Here is an 18,241-nt window from a genome sequence, read left to right on the forward strand (position 1 = left end):
TGTGTAATTTTGATGTAATTTGGACCCTAAAAGCGCTCTATTTTGCAATGGAGTGTAGGCATCTTTTTTCAAAATGGCGATGGGCTTCAGGACTATTTTCAGGGGTGATCATCTCCAGATGGAAATTTCTCCTAAAAGTCATCAGTTGACCCCCCGAAAATTGAAAAGAAAATGAAAGATGATGAAATAAGCTTTAATTTGATGTGCGTCTCGAACACCTTGGAGAGTTGTGAGTATTTTCCCGAATTTTTGAAGTGGGAGCATTTACCATTGGGGTCTATGGAAGTTTATTTACTGGTCTGCTACCCTAAGCTAGGTCTTTCTGTCATCTGCATCAATACTGCTCAATACTCCTTGTTGCATTGCAGTTGTAGTAAACCGAGCAGGGTTGTGAGTGCGCATGGATGTTTCTAGTTTCTTAAGTGAGTGTACAGTTGTTGCTTGAAGGGTAGTTTGTCAGTGATCGATGTAATATTCACAGGTAATTGATTCCACTCGGTTACAGTCCTTGGAAAAAAGGAGTATTTATAACACTCCTTTCTTGCTTGTAGTCTGAGGAAGGTGTTGGCGTTTGAGAATCTAGATGAGCGTGTGGTCGGGCGTAAGATGGTTCTTGCCGGAATGCCGGGAGGGCCAGGTGACCGTGTATTCCATTGTTGATGACGTTGAGGCGGTGCTCCTTTCTTCTCAATGAGAGAGTATCCCATTTCAGTGCTGAGATCATTGCAGATGGGCTGTTCTTGTAGTCGTAGTCTCTGAACACAAATCTTGCTCCTCTACTCGTTGGACAGCTTCAATCTGCGTTATCTGATCTTGTGTACATGGATCCCAAGCAGCCGAGCTGTACTCAAAGTGAGGTCTAACAAATGTGGTATGAGCCTAATTGGTCTTGGTTCTTTTTGAGCAGATGGAGATGCTGCGACGTTAATTGTTTCTCACTGATTTTGTTTTTGCTTTTCTTCTCCTCTATTCTCCATGACCTGAATCGGAGACCAAACCGAACTGCATGAGAGCTCACTGAGACTACCAAGTATTAAACCATTTTCGTCTTTTGGGGTGCCCACAATGAGCCTATGCTACACCTACTGCTTACCTTTGTATAAATTACACAAGGCCTAGATGGGACACATAATTATGTTAGCCAGCTTAACCCTAAAGGGGCCGGGTTATTTTGACCATCTCTCAGCCGGGGGGGGCGGATTCCGCCCCCCCCCCCTAAGATCTCGGCCATCGAGTGACGAAAATTTTTGAAACTCACTACATGCATAGAACAACTCTTCCTCAACATGCCCAAGAAATTTCATGACTATAGGTCAAAGGGTTTTGGAATTATGGCTAATTAATTATTCATATGTATGAATGCCAATTCTGCTCGGTGTACACGACGTATATGCGAAAATTCAGTTTTCACGGCGCGTAGCGCCGGAAAATTTTTCGCTACGTGCAAACCCGTGGTCCGATTTTTATGTTTTTGGTATCAAAAGATGCGCAAAGCTCGAGGCTAAAAAGTCATAATAGCTCGGGTCGCGAAAATTTTTTTTTTAGAAGCTATCGCGGAAAATGTTGAGGGGGGGGGGCGGATTCCGCCCCCCCGGCCCTTTTAGGGTTAATTAGCTGCCCACATAGGACCCATATTGATATGTACATTTTGCTTACTTATGACCGGGTTTAGGTGTAGAAGGGATCCACATAGGACCCACATAGAACCCACATTCACACGTACATATTGCCCACTTATGGCCCACTCAAAGTGTAGAAGTTGGGCAGATTTGGGCTAGCCCATTTGGGACCCAAGTGGCTTTTATAGCGGCCAAAACACTAGTGGGCCCACATGGGCAACCCAAGTGGGACCCACTCAAGGGCCCACCAAAAGCCCAACAGGAACCCACATAAATCCAGCAGCAAACACATTCAGGACCCATTCAGGACCCACATAGGACCCCGTTGGACATATTTGGGCCAGCCCATATGGGACCCAAGTGGCCCCATCGGCCAAAACACAAGTGGGCCCATTTGGGCTACCCAATTGGGGCCCACTGAGAGGCCCATCAAAAGCCCAACTGGGTCCCACTTGGGCTTGCTGGCTGGGTTGGAGTTGCAGCGCCGCAGCCTTGTGGAGAGAAAACCCAAGGAATGGATCTCCGAGCACGGTGCCCACTGAAGACCAGCATGAGGCAGGCAGCCTTCCCGCCGGTGCAGGCATTCCCACCGCCGGCACGCGCAGCCCCGCCGCCGGCGCAGGCAGCCTCGCCGCAGAAGCAGGCAGTCCCGCTGAAGTCTGGCTTGAGGAAACGACCTGCTTCATCTTAAGAGTTGGGACTTTACATCCGAGGGGAAATAATTGACACGGCAGTTAGTTTCTTAATTGACACCGGAGCCACAGAGACTTTTGTTTCCACTCGGTTGTATGACAGGACTGACACGAAGTTAAGACCCGTGCTCGTCGACGCAGATCGCAGGTTCCGCCAAGCGGGTGGGAGTGAGCTGCGCATCGCTGGACGTGCGAAGATGCCGATGAAGACTGGGAGGGAGCGAGGTGCTACACAGCGTTTGGGTCGCAGACATCAGCGTAGATGCCATTCTGGGACTGGACTTTTTGCGACAGCATCAATGCCAGCTGATGTGGGACGAAGAGTGCTTTGTTGTCGGTAAGCACAAAGTTCCGCTACAAAGGAATGCCGAACCAACGGTACGGGAATCCCCACTGTCGGTGCCTGCGACCGAATCACTGGGTTCGGTAGATTCCCCATTGCCAAGGGCCACTCAACCGGCGGTTACTGCAGAACCAGCGCTGGGGCCAGTACGCCAGTCACGGACATCGACAGACAATCAGGTTGGAACAGGTAGTCCCGCCGCCGGAGTGGGCAGTCCCACTGCCGCCGTTGGACACCACACGACACAAGGCACCAGCTTGCCGCGCAACCGTCGTGGCAGGGCGGTCCGAAGACGGGGATGTTTGCGACAAGTCAGCGGTGGTGAGACGAAAGACAGTCAGCCAGTTCAAGGCAAGGCGACGTACACATGCAGGGTCTGCGGTCAGCAGTATGTCTCCTCGTTTACTCGGAGGAGGCATGAAAAAGCAGCGCATGAAGAACGGAGTTACCAGTGCCGGGAATGCCCTAAGTCCTACGGACGGTCGGACTACTTGACCCGGCACATGAGGGCCCAACATCGGGGACCGACGAGTTGCGGATAGTCCTCGCCGATTGTTGTGTTTTTGTTTGATTTAGGAACCAGAGTGGGGCCTAAATCATCATTAACCACCATTCTTGAGGACATCCCAAAAAATAAATTAATTTAATCATAGAGAGTGAACTCTTGTGATTCTTGTTCCAGAAAATAAAGTAATGTAAAACCAATGCAAAGTAAATTCTTTTTGATATACTTTTTGAATCATGTAAACATCACTTTGAAAAAGTTTCTTCGTTTCTAAAAGTGACAGTGTTAGTCATGTAAACCCTGTTAAAAAATACAAATGAGTGTTTTGTTCTGTACATATATGGGAGAAAAGAGGTTTTGGAAAATTGTGAATAGCAGTTCATGTAACATTTATTGTATTTGTGCCCCTATTGAGGAGAATAGGCAAAATCTTGGGAGGGGCAGTGTAACGGACAGTCGACTATGCAGTACTTTTAATGTCATTGCTTCTGGCACTAGTGCTCCGGTGGCGCGCACCTGACCTGGTTTTGAGTCTGGCTGGCGCGCGCTCCGGAAATAGGCTCTATAAATAGGTTGCTTAAGTGGGTTATTTCTTTTGTTGGGGGACGCAGGAAAGGTTTGGCAAGATGCCGGGGTCATTGCAAGTTGTTACAATTGTGTACATTTGTTCAGACTGTGTGTATTTCTATGCTGGGAATCAGCAGTCGTGGTACTGGCAGCAGTGTGGCAGGTTGACCACAGAGTTGTTGTGCTGAATAAATAAGAGTTTCTTCAGAAGTTGGAAATCCTGTGTGTTTGTCCCCTTTTCTTGCGTTTGGCCGGACTCGGAGGACAAGAACCCAATAAGTTCACGCTACAGTATGTATGACTGTCGGTTTCTGAAGGGTAGTGGTGCCTCATCTGTATTTGTAGGTCGATGGGTTCTTGGAGTGAGTAACATTCATGACGAAGCACGTCTCTGCGTTGAACTCCATTTGCCAGGTCTTTCCCATTTTTGAGGGTATCAAGGTCCTGTTGTAAACGTTCGGCGTCTTCTGGTTTCTCGATTGTGTTGTAAAGGATGCAGTCATCTGCGAAGAGTCGAACAGATGAGGAGATGTTGCACGGCAAGTCGTTAATGAACAACAGGAAGAGCAAGGGGCCGATCGCGAGGACGGTGCCTTGGGTGACTCCTGAGTCTACTGTACCCACTCCGAGTGACTTCCATCGATGACAACTCGTTGGTGACGGTCTTTTAAGAAGGATGAAATCCATTTGTAGGTGTTTCCCCGATGCCATAGTGGTTGATTTTGAGAAGAAGTCTGTTAATTGTGTGCCACTTTATCGAATGCTTTCTAGAAATCCATTATCATTACGTCTGTTTGTTTTCTGTTGTCGAGAGCGAGAGCCAAGTCGTGTATTGTCTGGATGATGAGCTGGGATTCACAGGAGTGTTTGCTGCGGAATCCGTGCTGTTCCTCGCACAAGATATTGTACTGATCAAGATGATCTGATATGTTGGAGTGCACAATATGTTCCAGGACCTTGCTGCATATAGACGTCAGCGACACTGGGCGGTAGTTGGGTGCCTTTGTTCGATCTCCTTTTTTGAAGATAGGGCTTAGCTCTTCTCCAGTCTTCTGGCAGAATACCCGAGTCTAACGATCTCTGAAATATGCAGGTGAGGCCTGGAGCGATTTCAGATGCGTACCCCTACAGTATGCGGGTAGGTAGGTCGTCCGGACCAGCTGCTTTGTTGGGTAGTAATTTGGAAAGTTGTTTCCAAACTCCCTGTGTGTTTATGACGAGATCAGGTCTCCCTTATCCCTGAGAGAGCAGATCCCGAAAGTGTCTTGCTTGACGCTCTTGATAAAGCTCCAGAAGCTCTTGGAAGTTGATTCACAGGATCGTTTCACGTAACTTCTGTGTTGTCTCCTCGTCATCTTTGAGACTTCCTTCCTGAGGGTTTGAAATCTCTCATTGTTCTCAATGTTTTTTGTCTTCTTGTACCGGTTGTAAGCTCGTTGCTTACGTTTGTGCAGTCTCTTGATGTCCTGGTTAATCCATGGTGATTGTTTACCCTTAGTGACAAATTTTGAAGGTATGAACTTATTCATGGCCTCAGTCAACCCCACTTTGAAGTCAGACCACAAACTGTCCGCTGGGCAATCATGGTTGTCGTAATTGCCGACGATGATACTAGCAAGATTTGTAATCGCTTCCTTCAAGTTGCCGACATCAGCTTTCCTACAGAGGTAAGTTCTCCTTTGTTTTTGTTTGACCTTGCGGGGTTTGGTGTTGACAACTATAAGCGGTATACCGTCGTGGTCGCTCATGCCAGGCAATACGTACTGTTGTCTTCTCTACAAGGGTAGAGTGTGTGGTGAGAAACAAGTCCAATATGTTGTCTATTCTGGTAGGTGTACTTATCATTTGTTCAAGTCCTTTGTCATTGATGATTTCGATGAATTCCTGTGATAAACCTGGTTTGTAGCCTCCTGGTATGGTTGACACAGTACTCCAGTTAATGCCGGGTAGATTAAAGTCACCCCCAATCCGTATACCTGCTGGCCTTTGGACAGATCAATTTTGTCCATTGACTGGCGTTATTGTTTTAAATATTCATACTCTGGAAGGTCAGTAGACTGTGGTCTGTAGAAATAAAGCGCCGATAAGTAGGGATTTTGATCCTACTATATATCTCTAACTGGATCCATAATATTTCAGAGTTACTGTCAAGATCTATTCGGTGAGATCCAACAATTAAGGTCTCCGTTGAGCGCTATGAGAACTCCACCTCCTTTGGCGTTACGATCTTTCCTAGTTACTTTGTAGTTAGGGGGAAACATTTCGCTTGAGAGAACCGAGCTGTCAATATGAGTCTCCGTGCCGATAACGACATATGGCTTGTTGATTTCCAAAAATACTTGGAGAGCTGCTTTTTTTGCTACGCAAACCTTGGAAGTTAACAACAACAATCTTCAAGTGGTGTCGCATGGTGGCTTTGTGTTTCTTTTGACCGGTGTTGTTTGGAGGTCCTTCTTTGGGTCTACTGCTACTAGTAGCTGCCGGCGATGAGGAGGCAAGAGGTGGTGGAATGTTTGCTTCATCGTCAAGACTGCTTAAACTATCTGAAATGTTAGCAGAGTCCAAAGTGCAGGCTGATTTGGAAAAGTTAGGCATGCTGCAACTGCAGCAAATCCATGATACATTGCTGTTTCCCAATGCTTCACACACCAGGGTATTTATATTTATGAATCTAGCGTGATACCATTCCTCCCATCCGTCGCATTGAACGGCCTTCTTTTCCTATGTGCATGGCTGATGACATATTGAACATGGAAATAAGGGGTTTTCACTGGACGGCCGCCTCCACATCTTCTTCTTCTTCTTCTTCCAGTTGTGAGCGCTAACTTCACAATTGAAGACTACAGCACTTTTGGTGGGGTGTGATGCGAGAGACGGCTTAATTTTTAGTTAGATCCCCTTTAAATGTATTGGCAGTTGGTGCCTGGATGACAGATTGTGGCAAGACATTCCAATCCCTCGCAGTGCGAGGAAAGAATGACATCCTGTGGTAGTCTCGAACTGAGTGAGGAATGCAGTAAGCCTGATAATTTTTCGTAAGTCTGGGATTGCTATGGTTCTTGGAAGACAAATATTTTGAAATGTCGATTGCAGCTTGATGGTAATTTATCTTGTATAGCATAGTCAGCCTTGCAAACCTGCGTCTCCCAGCCAGAGTCTGCCATGAAAGCTCTTGCATCATGGTTCCAACACTTGAGGTATACCTGTATCTGTCAAGAGTAAACCTGGCAGCCCGACGCTGAACCTTTTCCAACTTAGTGATGAGAACATCTGTATATGGATCCCATACTGTACTATACTGTATCATATTCCAAGATTGGCCTGACAAGTGATTTGTGTGCTTGTTCTTTTCATTTTGGATACTTAGCCTAATGTGTAAAACATAGAAAGTCTGTTTCAGTCACTACTTATCCTTGGCATCAAGGTCTCGGCCCCTGTCGTCCTCGTCTTGAATCTCTGGTAGCCGGATGAGTCGAGCGACGGGTCTGGTGTACGGTACATATTGTTGATGTACCCTAATTTATAACGTGGCGCAGCCCCCAACGTGACGCACTTTGCTTTTTCGCCTGTAGCACCTACCTAGAGCAAAAGTTCTTGGAAATTTCATCAAGTTCTAAACACTCCTGTTCATAAATCGCGAGTTTATTTACCCGTATTAAAGTTAGAAGAAAAATCAAATTTTGGCGTGATTTTCCAATTTAATTTTCAAGTGCAAAGTGAAGCCCAGTCTAATGTGGCTTTCGCGAACCCGGGATCCCGGGTTCGTATTCATGAGCACCCTACTGAGATAATGGCTCTTTAATAAGTTAACGACCATAAATATGTTCGCACATACTAATAATACGGGCGGGAGTGCAATATGGCTTGCCCTTAATAAACAGTCAGGCCATGCGTCGAATGACGAGTGACGATCCAGTTACAAGTGCTAAGAAAGCCACATTAGACTGGGCTTGGTCCAGTAGCGGTAGGCATCGCATGCATCATATTAGGGTTCATAACACCTCACCCGCAGATTCTGTGTCTTAATTGGCCGAGAGCGAGTCACATGACACTTTCTATATTTGCTATCTTTCTGAGCAAGGCCAAAAGTACTATACCTGTAGCAACCAAAGTACTATACCATTAGCAACCAAAAATACTATTTCCAAGGCGCAGTATTTGTTTGCAAAATAATGCATGCTGGTGTGCGCGTTGCGCATTGCGCGTAGTGCGTTCCAAAGAGAGCGCTACAGAGTTGGGTTCAAACATTTCGCGAAGGGGTAGTTTTTCGCCTCGGGAAAATAGAATGTCTTTGGATCACCTCGGGAGACTAGTTTTACTACACCACTCGAAGCATTCAATATTTGTATACTGTACAAATCCTATGCACGACAAAATTATTGATGCTTGACATAGACACTTGCGGTATCACTAAAATGCGCATGCGCCCAGACTAATCCATTCAACACTCCATATCAACTTGAAATTTTAACCTAAAGTTATTGTTACCAATGAGGGATAGGCCTATTCACCTGTACGTAATACGTGTACATCTGAAATGGCATACGTACATTGCAAACGAGTACGTTTTGCTTACAACATATTTGACACACGAGCGTCGCTAGACCATTTTGAATGGGGAAGGGGGTAGCCTTCATGAAATTTGTCAAAGGACCGTAACGCAAAATTAGTGCAATTGATCATTTCCGCCCAAAATGATCCCTTTAACACCATTTCTAATTTCCCCCAGCCCACAAATACATGAGTGATTAATTGTGCTAGTTACTTTAAAATGGATACAAATTTTCAGTGGGATAAGTTCAACTTAAGTAAATCGTCAAATTTTGGCCCTGTCATAATTATTGAAAAGTTTTGGACATTTGCTCGTCGCAAATGTGTGTGTACAAGCTCAGTACTTATGCTTATTCCTTGATCAAACCCGTTCCCTGATCTCAGACCTGGGGGTGGCTTTAAATCCTCAAGTGGAACTTTTTTATATGCGAGCGCAGAGCGCGAAGCCCTGAAGGCGTGGGGTCCAGGGCCCGCAAAAGTGCCCGGGAAATATTTGAATTATAGATGCTCTATGGTGTATGCAGTCTGAGACATTTCCTGGCCACTGTCCCCTAGGTTTTTGAATTAAATGAACTCGTATTTTAGTGAGATGGGGGTCATCAAAGGGATCCAATCAAAACTGTAGCTTGACTCTTTTTCGAGATTTGTCCTCTTTAGCTTGATCCATGATTTCGAGTAAAAACTAAGAATCAGCTCAACTCGTAACTGCCTGCGAGCGGGCACAGCTGTAGCTGTCAAGCACCGTATGATAAGCGACCTCGCGCTGCAGTTCGTGCCGACATGACAGAATGTGAATGTTTTTGCCATTAGTTGCAGAACAGGAATTTAGCTTCGCGACGTTTTTTAAACAAAAAAGCCTTTAAAAAAAAAGGAAGGAGGAGGCCCTTTATTTTCCCCTCCAAAATGGCCGCCCGACTTGGCTTTTTGTTCAAGATAGCCGCTATCATTTTTTTTAATGGCCGCCACATGGATTCAGAAAGTGACATACCAGCTTTAGATGGGCTAGATGCAACAGACAAAGAGGCCAACATGATGTCACTGTGTAAAATTTATTATTTTTTATTAGGCGGCCTCCAAAAAGTAAGCAGATGGGGACGATGAACAATTCTTTTTTTTCATTTGGCCTTATTTACATTATCCATCTCCTCCACCCCCTTCCTTCTCCCATTCTCAATTTTCTTCTTTTTCCGACAGCACCATGACTTTACCGGGAAAAAAAACCTGACCAATGGGGGTGTGACACCGCCTACACACCCAACCCTGTAGCGCGCCCGTGATTTGACATTCACCAATTGTTCAGTAGCTAACTGATTCTGAAAATTAAATCCTTTTTTGTAAAGTGTTCGTTGTTTTGCGTGAGATCTGTGCTAGAGTCAGTAACAAATAATGCCTGCATGCAATGCGACATATATCTGTTGGTATTATTTTTTCGGGGGGGGGGGTGTAAAAGATTTGTGAATGGCAGTCCCCTCTGACACGTACATAAGGCACTGTTGTTGTGATAGCTATGGGGGAGCCTTAGTTTGTTTATGTATATATTTATTATACTTTTTTCGGGGGGGGGGGGGTTGATGATTATCAGGGGAGAAAGCAAATGAAATTGTCAAATTGTATAACAATTCACGTTCTTCTTTTATAGCTTTTAATTTGCGTCTCATCAGGGCCCAACTTCGTGGCTCTGCCAACCACAGAATTCCGTGCTTATGATCACCATTTTGTGCTAATCGCACAAGCAGAAAAAAAAACACAAAAACAAACATGTGCTAAGCCTGTAAGCGCAGTATCCTTAGTTACAGGATGTACGCATGCGTAAAAGCCAAGCACGGAAGTTTCTGCTGCAGTAAGCATGGCTTCCTTGAAACCATGAAATTGGGCCCAGTTCTTGGTTAGGGTGTGAAGACTTTCTGTGGAACTTTAATGGTTTGGAATTGGGCGTGGTTATTGTGTTACTTTTCCTTTCAATTAAATGAAAATCCAGGCCCGTTCTTTCAGCACTGACAACTCAAATAAAATAACACACTGTAACTTGTGATTCTGCACAATGACGACATTCGCAATTCTTAATATCATATCCATACATAATACGTATGTAGAGAACCAGTTAAATTGTTATTATTACTCAATTATTCACAAATTGTGTCAACAATGAGCTCTCGCCACTCACAGTTAACACGCCAAGAGCCGAGCTGTTTGTTACAATGCAAACGCCCATAATTATTATTGACAATATACATGTATAGAAAGGGGGAGGGGGAATTTAGATTACCACTGATTTCTTCAACAAGTTATCAAGATTCTGAGAGCAATACGAAACTGTTAATTGTACGGGTATTATAGTAGAGGTAACCCAGACAGCAGTGATAAGGTTTCGAGCGACAGCGGTTCGGAACTTGTCCTGGTTTAGCTAAAGTTAGAAAGTAAAACAAACGCTCTGTTTTCTGCTTTGCCTTAATTTCTAATATTTCCGAATTCTCGTCAACCTACAATTTGTATGAAAGAATAACTTGCTTCATAAAAATTGATGCACATGTAATGTGGACTTCTAACACCCCCCCCCCCCAAAAAAAAAATAAACAATAAAAAAAAATCCAATATGTCTCACACAATCGCGACAATATGTTCATTTAGTAAATTATCTTTTCAATTCCAGAACATTTATTTCAACACTGTGGATGCATCGTCCTAAAAAGCTGAAACTTGCAGAGAATGTGCCTAACAATACAAGGCAAGAAAACAAAACATCACCGATTATCAGATTTTGAGCAGTAACTACAATATTCAAATTTACAACGGTTAAACATACAGCAAACTAAACAAAGCCATAGAGGAATGCCAGTGTCAGGCCGGCTATTGTAGGACAACGGTGAACCTTACTACTGAATCCTCGCCACAAAGGGGAACATTGTTTAATCCCGTTATTTTTTTTCATTTGGGTTAAAGAAAGAAACTCAAAAAGAACACTTCTTTAAACACTTAAAACTAAGAGCGATGTGATTTCTTTTTAGGAACACATTTTTCAAATTGGTTTTTGTTCAAATGTTAAACCCAAACATTTCTTATAGAAATAATTTGTGAAAAATAAGTCCTCATTGACTTACTGTCATGCACTGAAAAAAAACCTCCTCAATTGAAAAACTCTGATGGCACATTTTCAAACTTTGAGGTTACTTTTGATGCTGAAATAGCTGTAAAATTTAGGTTTCTTCCCAAAAATGGTATCTCACTTTCACTCACGAATATGGAAGTTTGCAATTTAACATCAAATTAAAAAATATGGTACCAAATGATCCTTGAAATATATATCCATAGACGTGAGGTATCAAACGGAGTTGATATCTAAAAATTAAGAGTAAATTATATGCTCCATCCTGCACGAAAAAAAAGTAATCGTGAAGATTTGTGATGAGATCTGGTCACACGTAATTTGTTTGGAACGATTCGATTTTGAAATGCAAAATCAAGGGTTGATCCCAACCGTATTTCATTTGCTGCCCCATATTTGGTTGATTTGACATGGATGTCTGCGTTTACCTGAACAATTACTCTAACAACATATTCTAGCTAGTAATATTTAGTTACAAATATAATCAAGTAATATTTTTTTTTTACAAATTGGTATCAAACAAATTGCTCGCTTAAGAAACAAAAAGCCCATAGCAGACACATTGGAAGGCGCCATTTAAAATGTGTGAATAAGAGTTTAGTCTCTTCAATTGTCACCTCCGTATATCTGGCATGTCCCCTTACAGCATTTTGAATAAAGATCGAAAATAGTACTTAACAATCTTTTAAATCGTTATCTGTGGTTGGTTGCCATTTAGAATAAAATCACGGAAAGTGGATGATGTGCAGATGATTTTGAAAAGATGAAGAACGTTATCGAAAATTGATGTTTTTTCTCTGGTGGTTCACTATTTTCTCGAAATGTGTAATATCCACTCAACTGAAATGTCAATAGGTTAGGTTTGCAAGATTCTTCTTTGCATTTTCGTCGGTGATGAGTTCCCCTATGACTAGTAATATGACTTGAGGAATTGTGTGGCAGATAGTCAATGGATGTTACATATTTACGATTGCACCATGCAGCCAGATGTCTTTTGTTAATTTCTGTGGTTCGGCATAGAACCAGTTTATGGTAAAAAATAAACGGTGAACATGTTTCTTGAGATCTGGTCACACTTAATCTTTTGAAACCATCTGAAAACAACCGGTTGTTGGTTACTCGGCGTTTCGGACAGTATTATACTCAAGGCTTATTACGAGTTTAAATTCGAGTTTGAATGGAGTGCCGTGACAAAGGCGGATCCTAGTCAATGATATTTTTATATATTTTTTTTCGGGGGGGGGGGGGGGGGGATGTTAGTCTCCCCAAAAGTGGGTCAAAAAGGTTACAGCTTGGGGCCCCGGGGGAAAAAGGGGATTCTAGACGCTCTGTGTTCCGATCTTAGACAATTTGTAACCTTTTGTAAGCCATTTTTTTAGAAAAAGGTGGTGGTGTATGCAGTGCCTGCCTTTATTGCGACGTCACTTTTTTTCTTGGTGGGGGGGGGGGTTGGAGTTTGGGTTGGGACAAGACCCCGTTGCTTCCCTTCCACACCCCCCCCCCATCCGTCCCTTGAGTCACGATCGTCACGGGTGCTTCTATTGTATACTGTGTTATCACGTGGCTCACCAGTAATGATGGATCAGGAATCTGAATTTACGCTGATCATAAAGAATCATTCTGGTTTCGTCAATCCAGATGATTTTGACAACGTCCGGTTCATGATCTAAAGCAAAGAGTCGTACTAAGCCATTTGCCGTGACGTTAAAGATGAACGCCTTGTTGCCCCCATAAGTCCGATCTCTCGTTACAAACGGACACTTACTTCCGTTAACACCACGTTCGTGAACTGATAGCTCGCTTGGACCAAAACGGCTGTCCATCCTATGCGTTACCAAGTTTCCGCTTAGATCATAAATTCCACTTATGTTACAAGGTCTGGGGCCATAGAATCCTTTAAACATTTCGGGTATGATTTCAACTACTATCAAACTATTTATCAAACGCGGAGGAGGCGACCAGGAATTCGTCCCAGATATCACTCTTTGACACTCTCCTGTGTTCCGGCTCAAAATGTTAACAAGCCATTTGTCTTCGTTTTCGTTCAGGCTGACGCAGACGATTACATTATTCCCGAGTTTGACCTGAGGCAATGCTCCGCAGGGCAGTTTATGCAAGCACTCTCCGCTCCTTGCATCCCACACGAGAATGTACTTATTATCGTAGACAGCCACTACTACCTTGTCTCGATAATCCCAGTCACGAATAGTGCTTTGATTCATGGTTACATCTGTAAGGGTTCGTTGTTTTCCATCTTGGATATCCCACACGTCAATACAGCTGGACTTGTCTTCTGGACAAGTCAGGACAAATTCACCGTCGAAAAGCAATGGCAAGCGAACGTCATAGTGCTGGCATCCCCTCATCATATTTAGTTCACGCCCAGCCTTTACAGAGAAGGCACGGACCGCATCAAGACCACGCACCACCAAAACGCCATTTTTGATCTTGAATCCGGAATGGTACGTTTTAACATTAATAACGCAATCAATGATGCCTTTCCGAATATCATAGACATGGATACTGGTAGGAGTAACACCAAACGCAAGGAGATCCCCATCGACGGACGCTTTGTACTTCGTGTAGCTAGGCAGGTGCAACAAAGCGATGTCCTTGAAATGAGACCGATTTGTAGCCCAGTTCCTATCCAGATGGTAAGCTCTCATGTAGACGCCTTTCCACCTGCAAGTGCTGGTTAAGCCAGTTGTTTTATCATCAGTCACGATCCTATCATTCTGGAAGGTGATGCTATAGTTACTTGCTTCAGTAGCGCCAGTTGCTTGCTCGGCCAGGTCCGTGGTGGTGCCGTAGTGCTCCCATCCACTTCTTTGACAAAGAGAGCGCCAGAATGAATCCTGATTGGTTGCATCTCGTAGCCTACGACTGCATGATGCCATGTGACACAGGTCAGTCGCACTCAGGTGTTGGAAAATGTTCTGGATTAACTCTTCGGGGACGTAATAAATAGATGATCCACTCGGCGCGACGCCAGTGTATTGATACCCGCTGTTATTTGCTGATACTTCATTGGAGGCCATTGCGAAGATATTCTGTCAAAACAAATGATTTTGTTTTTATGAGCAATACCGAACTTAATAAATGTCTCACGCTTTGTTCAGGCAGTGACCAAGGAGGGTGGGCTGGGACATCAGAGAGATAAAGGAAAGAAACTTTCGCTCAGTCTCGGCTATCATTTTCACAAGGTAAGCCGATTTCATGTCGGTGCTTAGCTGCAAATGTGTTGCAAATTATACCGGGAACCAGTCATATCGTCAGCGTTTTACGTATTGGGTCACGGGGTGTTGAACAGAGAAAAACGGGTTTAAAGTTGGTCAGATTTTGAACTGATAAAAATTTCGCCAATTTTTGGAGCACATGCCGACTACTTGTTGATATAGATAGTAAGCTGAGATCTTTAACTTCAAAAAATACGGTTTTTTTGGCCTAATTCGTCTCTTCGTGTAAACGCTGACGATATGGTGCATTTACTTCAGTATCACAATAATGTTTAGCAGCATAACTTGTCTGTAATGCGCAAGTATTATTAATTCTTAGCAAATTGTATGTAGCAGGGCAGGAGAGGCCAGTAAACGTCATAACACTTATTGGGGTGTAGGACATCATAAAAAAGAACCGTACGACTATCACAGGTAGCCTCTGTCCATAGCTTGTTACTCATGGCGAATTCCGCAGTAAAGATTCTCAAATGACCAGTGCGAGGATCGACCTAGCTTACTGTGCTTCAGCATAAACTTACAGTTAAAGTCTACTCACAGTAAAATGTACATTTACACGTCGCTATTCTCGAGTTTTGCTGATAACATATAGATGACTACACCAGGATGCAGTTCATTACATTATTCCAAGTTAGGGCGTGGCAACTGCTGTGTGCATAATGTATTGCAACCGGAACAAGTGCGGATTTCCAATATGGCGCACGCAGAATGCAGTACATGTACTTCAGGTCACTGGTAGTCCCACACGAAACGGCGAGTTCAGGTGTATTGAGTACATGTGAATAGAGGAATTCTGTACTAATACGAAAGCTTAATGCAGGTGAGTCCTTTGTTAAATGGATCACACGGCGCATGCGCATTCATGTGTAATCGCATTGAAGTGTTACAACAATGCGTAGCTGCAGTCTTGTCATTGGATGCTATAACATATGAGTTTGAAAGGACATTTTCGCTTTGTAATATTCCTTGTGAAAAAGGAAAAGCAAACTTGGTTCTTTATATTAACAAATCATTGTGTCTGGGGTTACTGTGCATTTACATAATGTTACTGAAAACATTGACAGTTTAAATATGTTCCATTGTGCCAGCTTTGTAAGTGTTAACTGATCAGTGCGTATCCTCCAGGAAACCAGTGTAATAAAATGTCGCCCGTCCGCTGTCTGAAAGACAGCACGGTCTGAATCAATCGTAGTATTTATTTACCGAATGAGTATGTAGATTGAATTTGTCTGTGCATTTAAAAATACCTCATTACCATCCAGTTGTAGAAAAGATTATATTGAGGTAGATGCTATTTACCTTGAGTTCTCAGTAGTAATACTAATTTCACCATATTAAATAATCAAATAAACAAACACAATTCACCCGGGATCGAGAGGTAGGCATCGTATGCGCCATATTAGGGTTTGTACAAATGCTATGCACAAACGAATCATTGATGCTTGACAGAGTCACTTGCGGTTTCAATTAAATGCGCATGCGCCCAGGCTAATACATGTAACACTCCGTATCAACATGAACTTTTAACCTAAAGTTATTGTTACCATGGAGGGATAGGCATATTCACCTGAAATGGCAGTATTTATGTACATATCAATACGCGAGTACTTTCTGCTTGCGCCATATTGAAATTCACCACATTGTTCAGTGGCTAAGAGATTCTGGAAATTAAAACCTTTCTTGTAAAGTGTTCGCTATTCTGCTTGCAGTCAGTGCTATAGAGCAGCAAAACATGATGACTGCAATGCGACATATTTCTACTGGCATTTTCTTTTGGTAAAGGATATGTGAACTGAAGTCACATCTGACATGTACATGTTCAAGTCGCTGTTGTAATGATCATATGATGACTGTGAAATTATTCCAACATTGGAATCATTTTCGCTGTAGAGTTTGAGGCAAACGTCAGCCGGCTGCAAACATCGACTCAAAAAGGTTCCAGTGAAACATTTACTGTGGGTGGCAGAAGATGCGTGCAGTAGTAATACACCTGTAGGACTGCAATATAGTTATTCGCCTGAATGTGCGTACCCGATGAACAATATGCAAAGGCATATTTTCATTAGCGGTGGAAGAATCAAGAAAGAGATAGACAATACAAAATCAATGATCTTTATTTTTTTTGGGGGGGGGGGAGGGAGAGATAAATATAATGATCAGGGGAGAAAGCAAATGAAATTTTCAAATTCTGTGACAAAGCACGTAATTCTTGCTTGGGGACATGAGAATGGTTTGAATGTAATGACTGAGTCTACGAATGCAATCAGTACCTTTCAGTCTACCCCGTACAGACATTCTTGGACAAGCGTGGATTTCAGGTCATTCTGAGGTCAACCTGCAATTTGCTTGCGCCGCGACGGAACCGCATAAAGCACATAACTCTAATGCTCAGGTCACAAAACTGAAATATTATGTGACAATCGTAAAATAAGAGGCATCTCAACACAGAATAATCGCAACAATTCTCATGTAACCAACGATATCAACTCTTGCAACTGTCCTGTTTTGTTGAGAGCCATATGCCCATCGTCTGAATAATCGTCGCAGTTACACTCATGTCACACACAAAAGTCGGCAATCGAAAATGTTCCGGACATGACAATCATAGCTCAGGCGCAGCCTGCTCCTGAAATGTCAGTCACCGACTTAGCTCTGTATCGTCGCAGGGTCGCCCTGGGTGCAGCCGTAATTATGGAACAAGACCCACAACGTTCAGAGTGCAATACATCAGTTCTTGATTTGGGTTATAAGGTTTTCTTTGGAACTTTGGTGGTTTGGGCGTGGTTATATTCCTTCCAATTTAGGAAAAGCAAGGCCGTTCTTTCATCATGATTTTCACTCCGTGTCTGACTGCTGGAAACTCGTATACAATTTACAACACATTGTATTGAGATTATGCACACAATTCTCAATCTTCGAATGGGGAGAAACGGTCAGATAGTTGTTTTTACTCGATCATTCACAAATTGGGTCAATCGAGGGCGCTCGCCCACTCACCATAAGTAGCCAAAGGCGTAGCTGTATACATTAAGAAGGTGTACCCATGCAGCGGATGGATCGTACCTAAAGACAGGCAATCGGTTATGTGTAACAATATATAGGCCTCCTGTGCATTAATTGTTGTTACATGTATAGGGACAGGTGGCGTAGCCACGGGGGGGGGGGGGGGGGGGGTGGAAGGGGCGTGGGGTGGGGCAGACAGCCCCCCCCCCATGAAACCTTGTCGCCCCCCCTCAGTCGCCCTCCCCCCACTGAGATTTTGAGTTTCTAAAAAAATTATCATTGATCTACATGACGCCCCCCCCCCCATGAAATGTTCCAGCCCCCCAGCCCCCCCCCCGAAAAATTCCTGGCTACACCACTGATAGGGGCTGTTTTACATATATACACTTGATTTCCATATACATCCCTAAACGCTTCATTAAGGTTGATGTTTGTGGTATTACCAAAGTGTTCAATGTGAGGGCAAGGGTTGAGGTAACCCAGACGGCGGTGATCAGGCTCTGAGTACGAGAAGGGACTGAGATTTTTGATCGAGTCCGTAGATGGGAGAATTCGTGAGCCAGGCAGGCTGACCTGTCCAATGTAAAATGTCCCAACTTGATCTTTGATACCACAGATTGTT

General features: G+C 43.6%; 1 protein-coding gene across 1 annotated transcript; it reads left to right on the top strand.

The window, feature by feature from the left end:
* The first annotated feature begins 2,620 nt into the window (after window positions 1-2,620).
* LOC119735141 (zinc finger protein 19-like) lies at window positions 2,621-3,196 on the top strand. The gene has a single exon (XM_038208842.1). It carries the CDS (start codon window positions 2,621-2,623, stop codon window positions 3,194-3,196), a length of 576 nt encoding a protein of 191 aa, XP_038064770.1.
* Window positions 3,197-18,241: the final 15,045 nt, after the last annotated feature.

Source organism: Patiria miniata, unplaced genomic scaffold (genome assembly GCF_015706575.1).
Source record: "Patiria miniata isolate m_02_andy unplaced genomic scaffold, ASM1570657v1 HiC_scaffold_29, whole genome shotgun sequence".
In the NCBI taxonomy this organism is placed as follows: domain Eukaryota; kingdom Metazoa; phylum Echinodermata; class Asteroidea; order Valvatida; family Asterinidae; genus Patiria; species Patiria miniata.

What these genes read in the sequence shown, in the direction of transcription:
- LOC119735141 (XM_038208842.1), top strand. Translation starts at nt 2,621, where the DNA reads ATGTGGGACGAAGAGTGCTTTGTTGTCGGTAAGCACAAAGTTCCGCTA.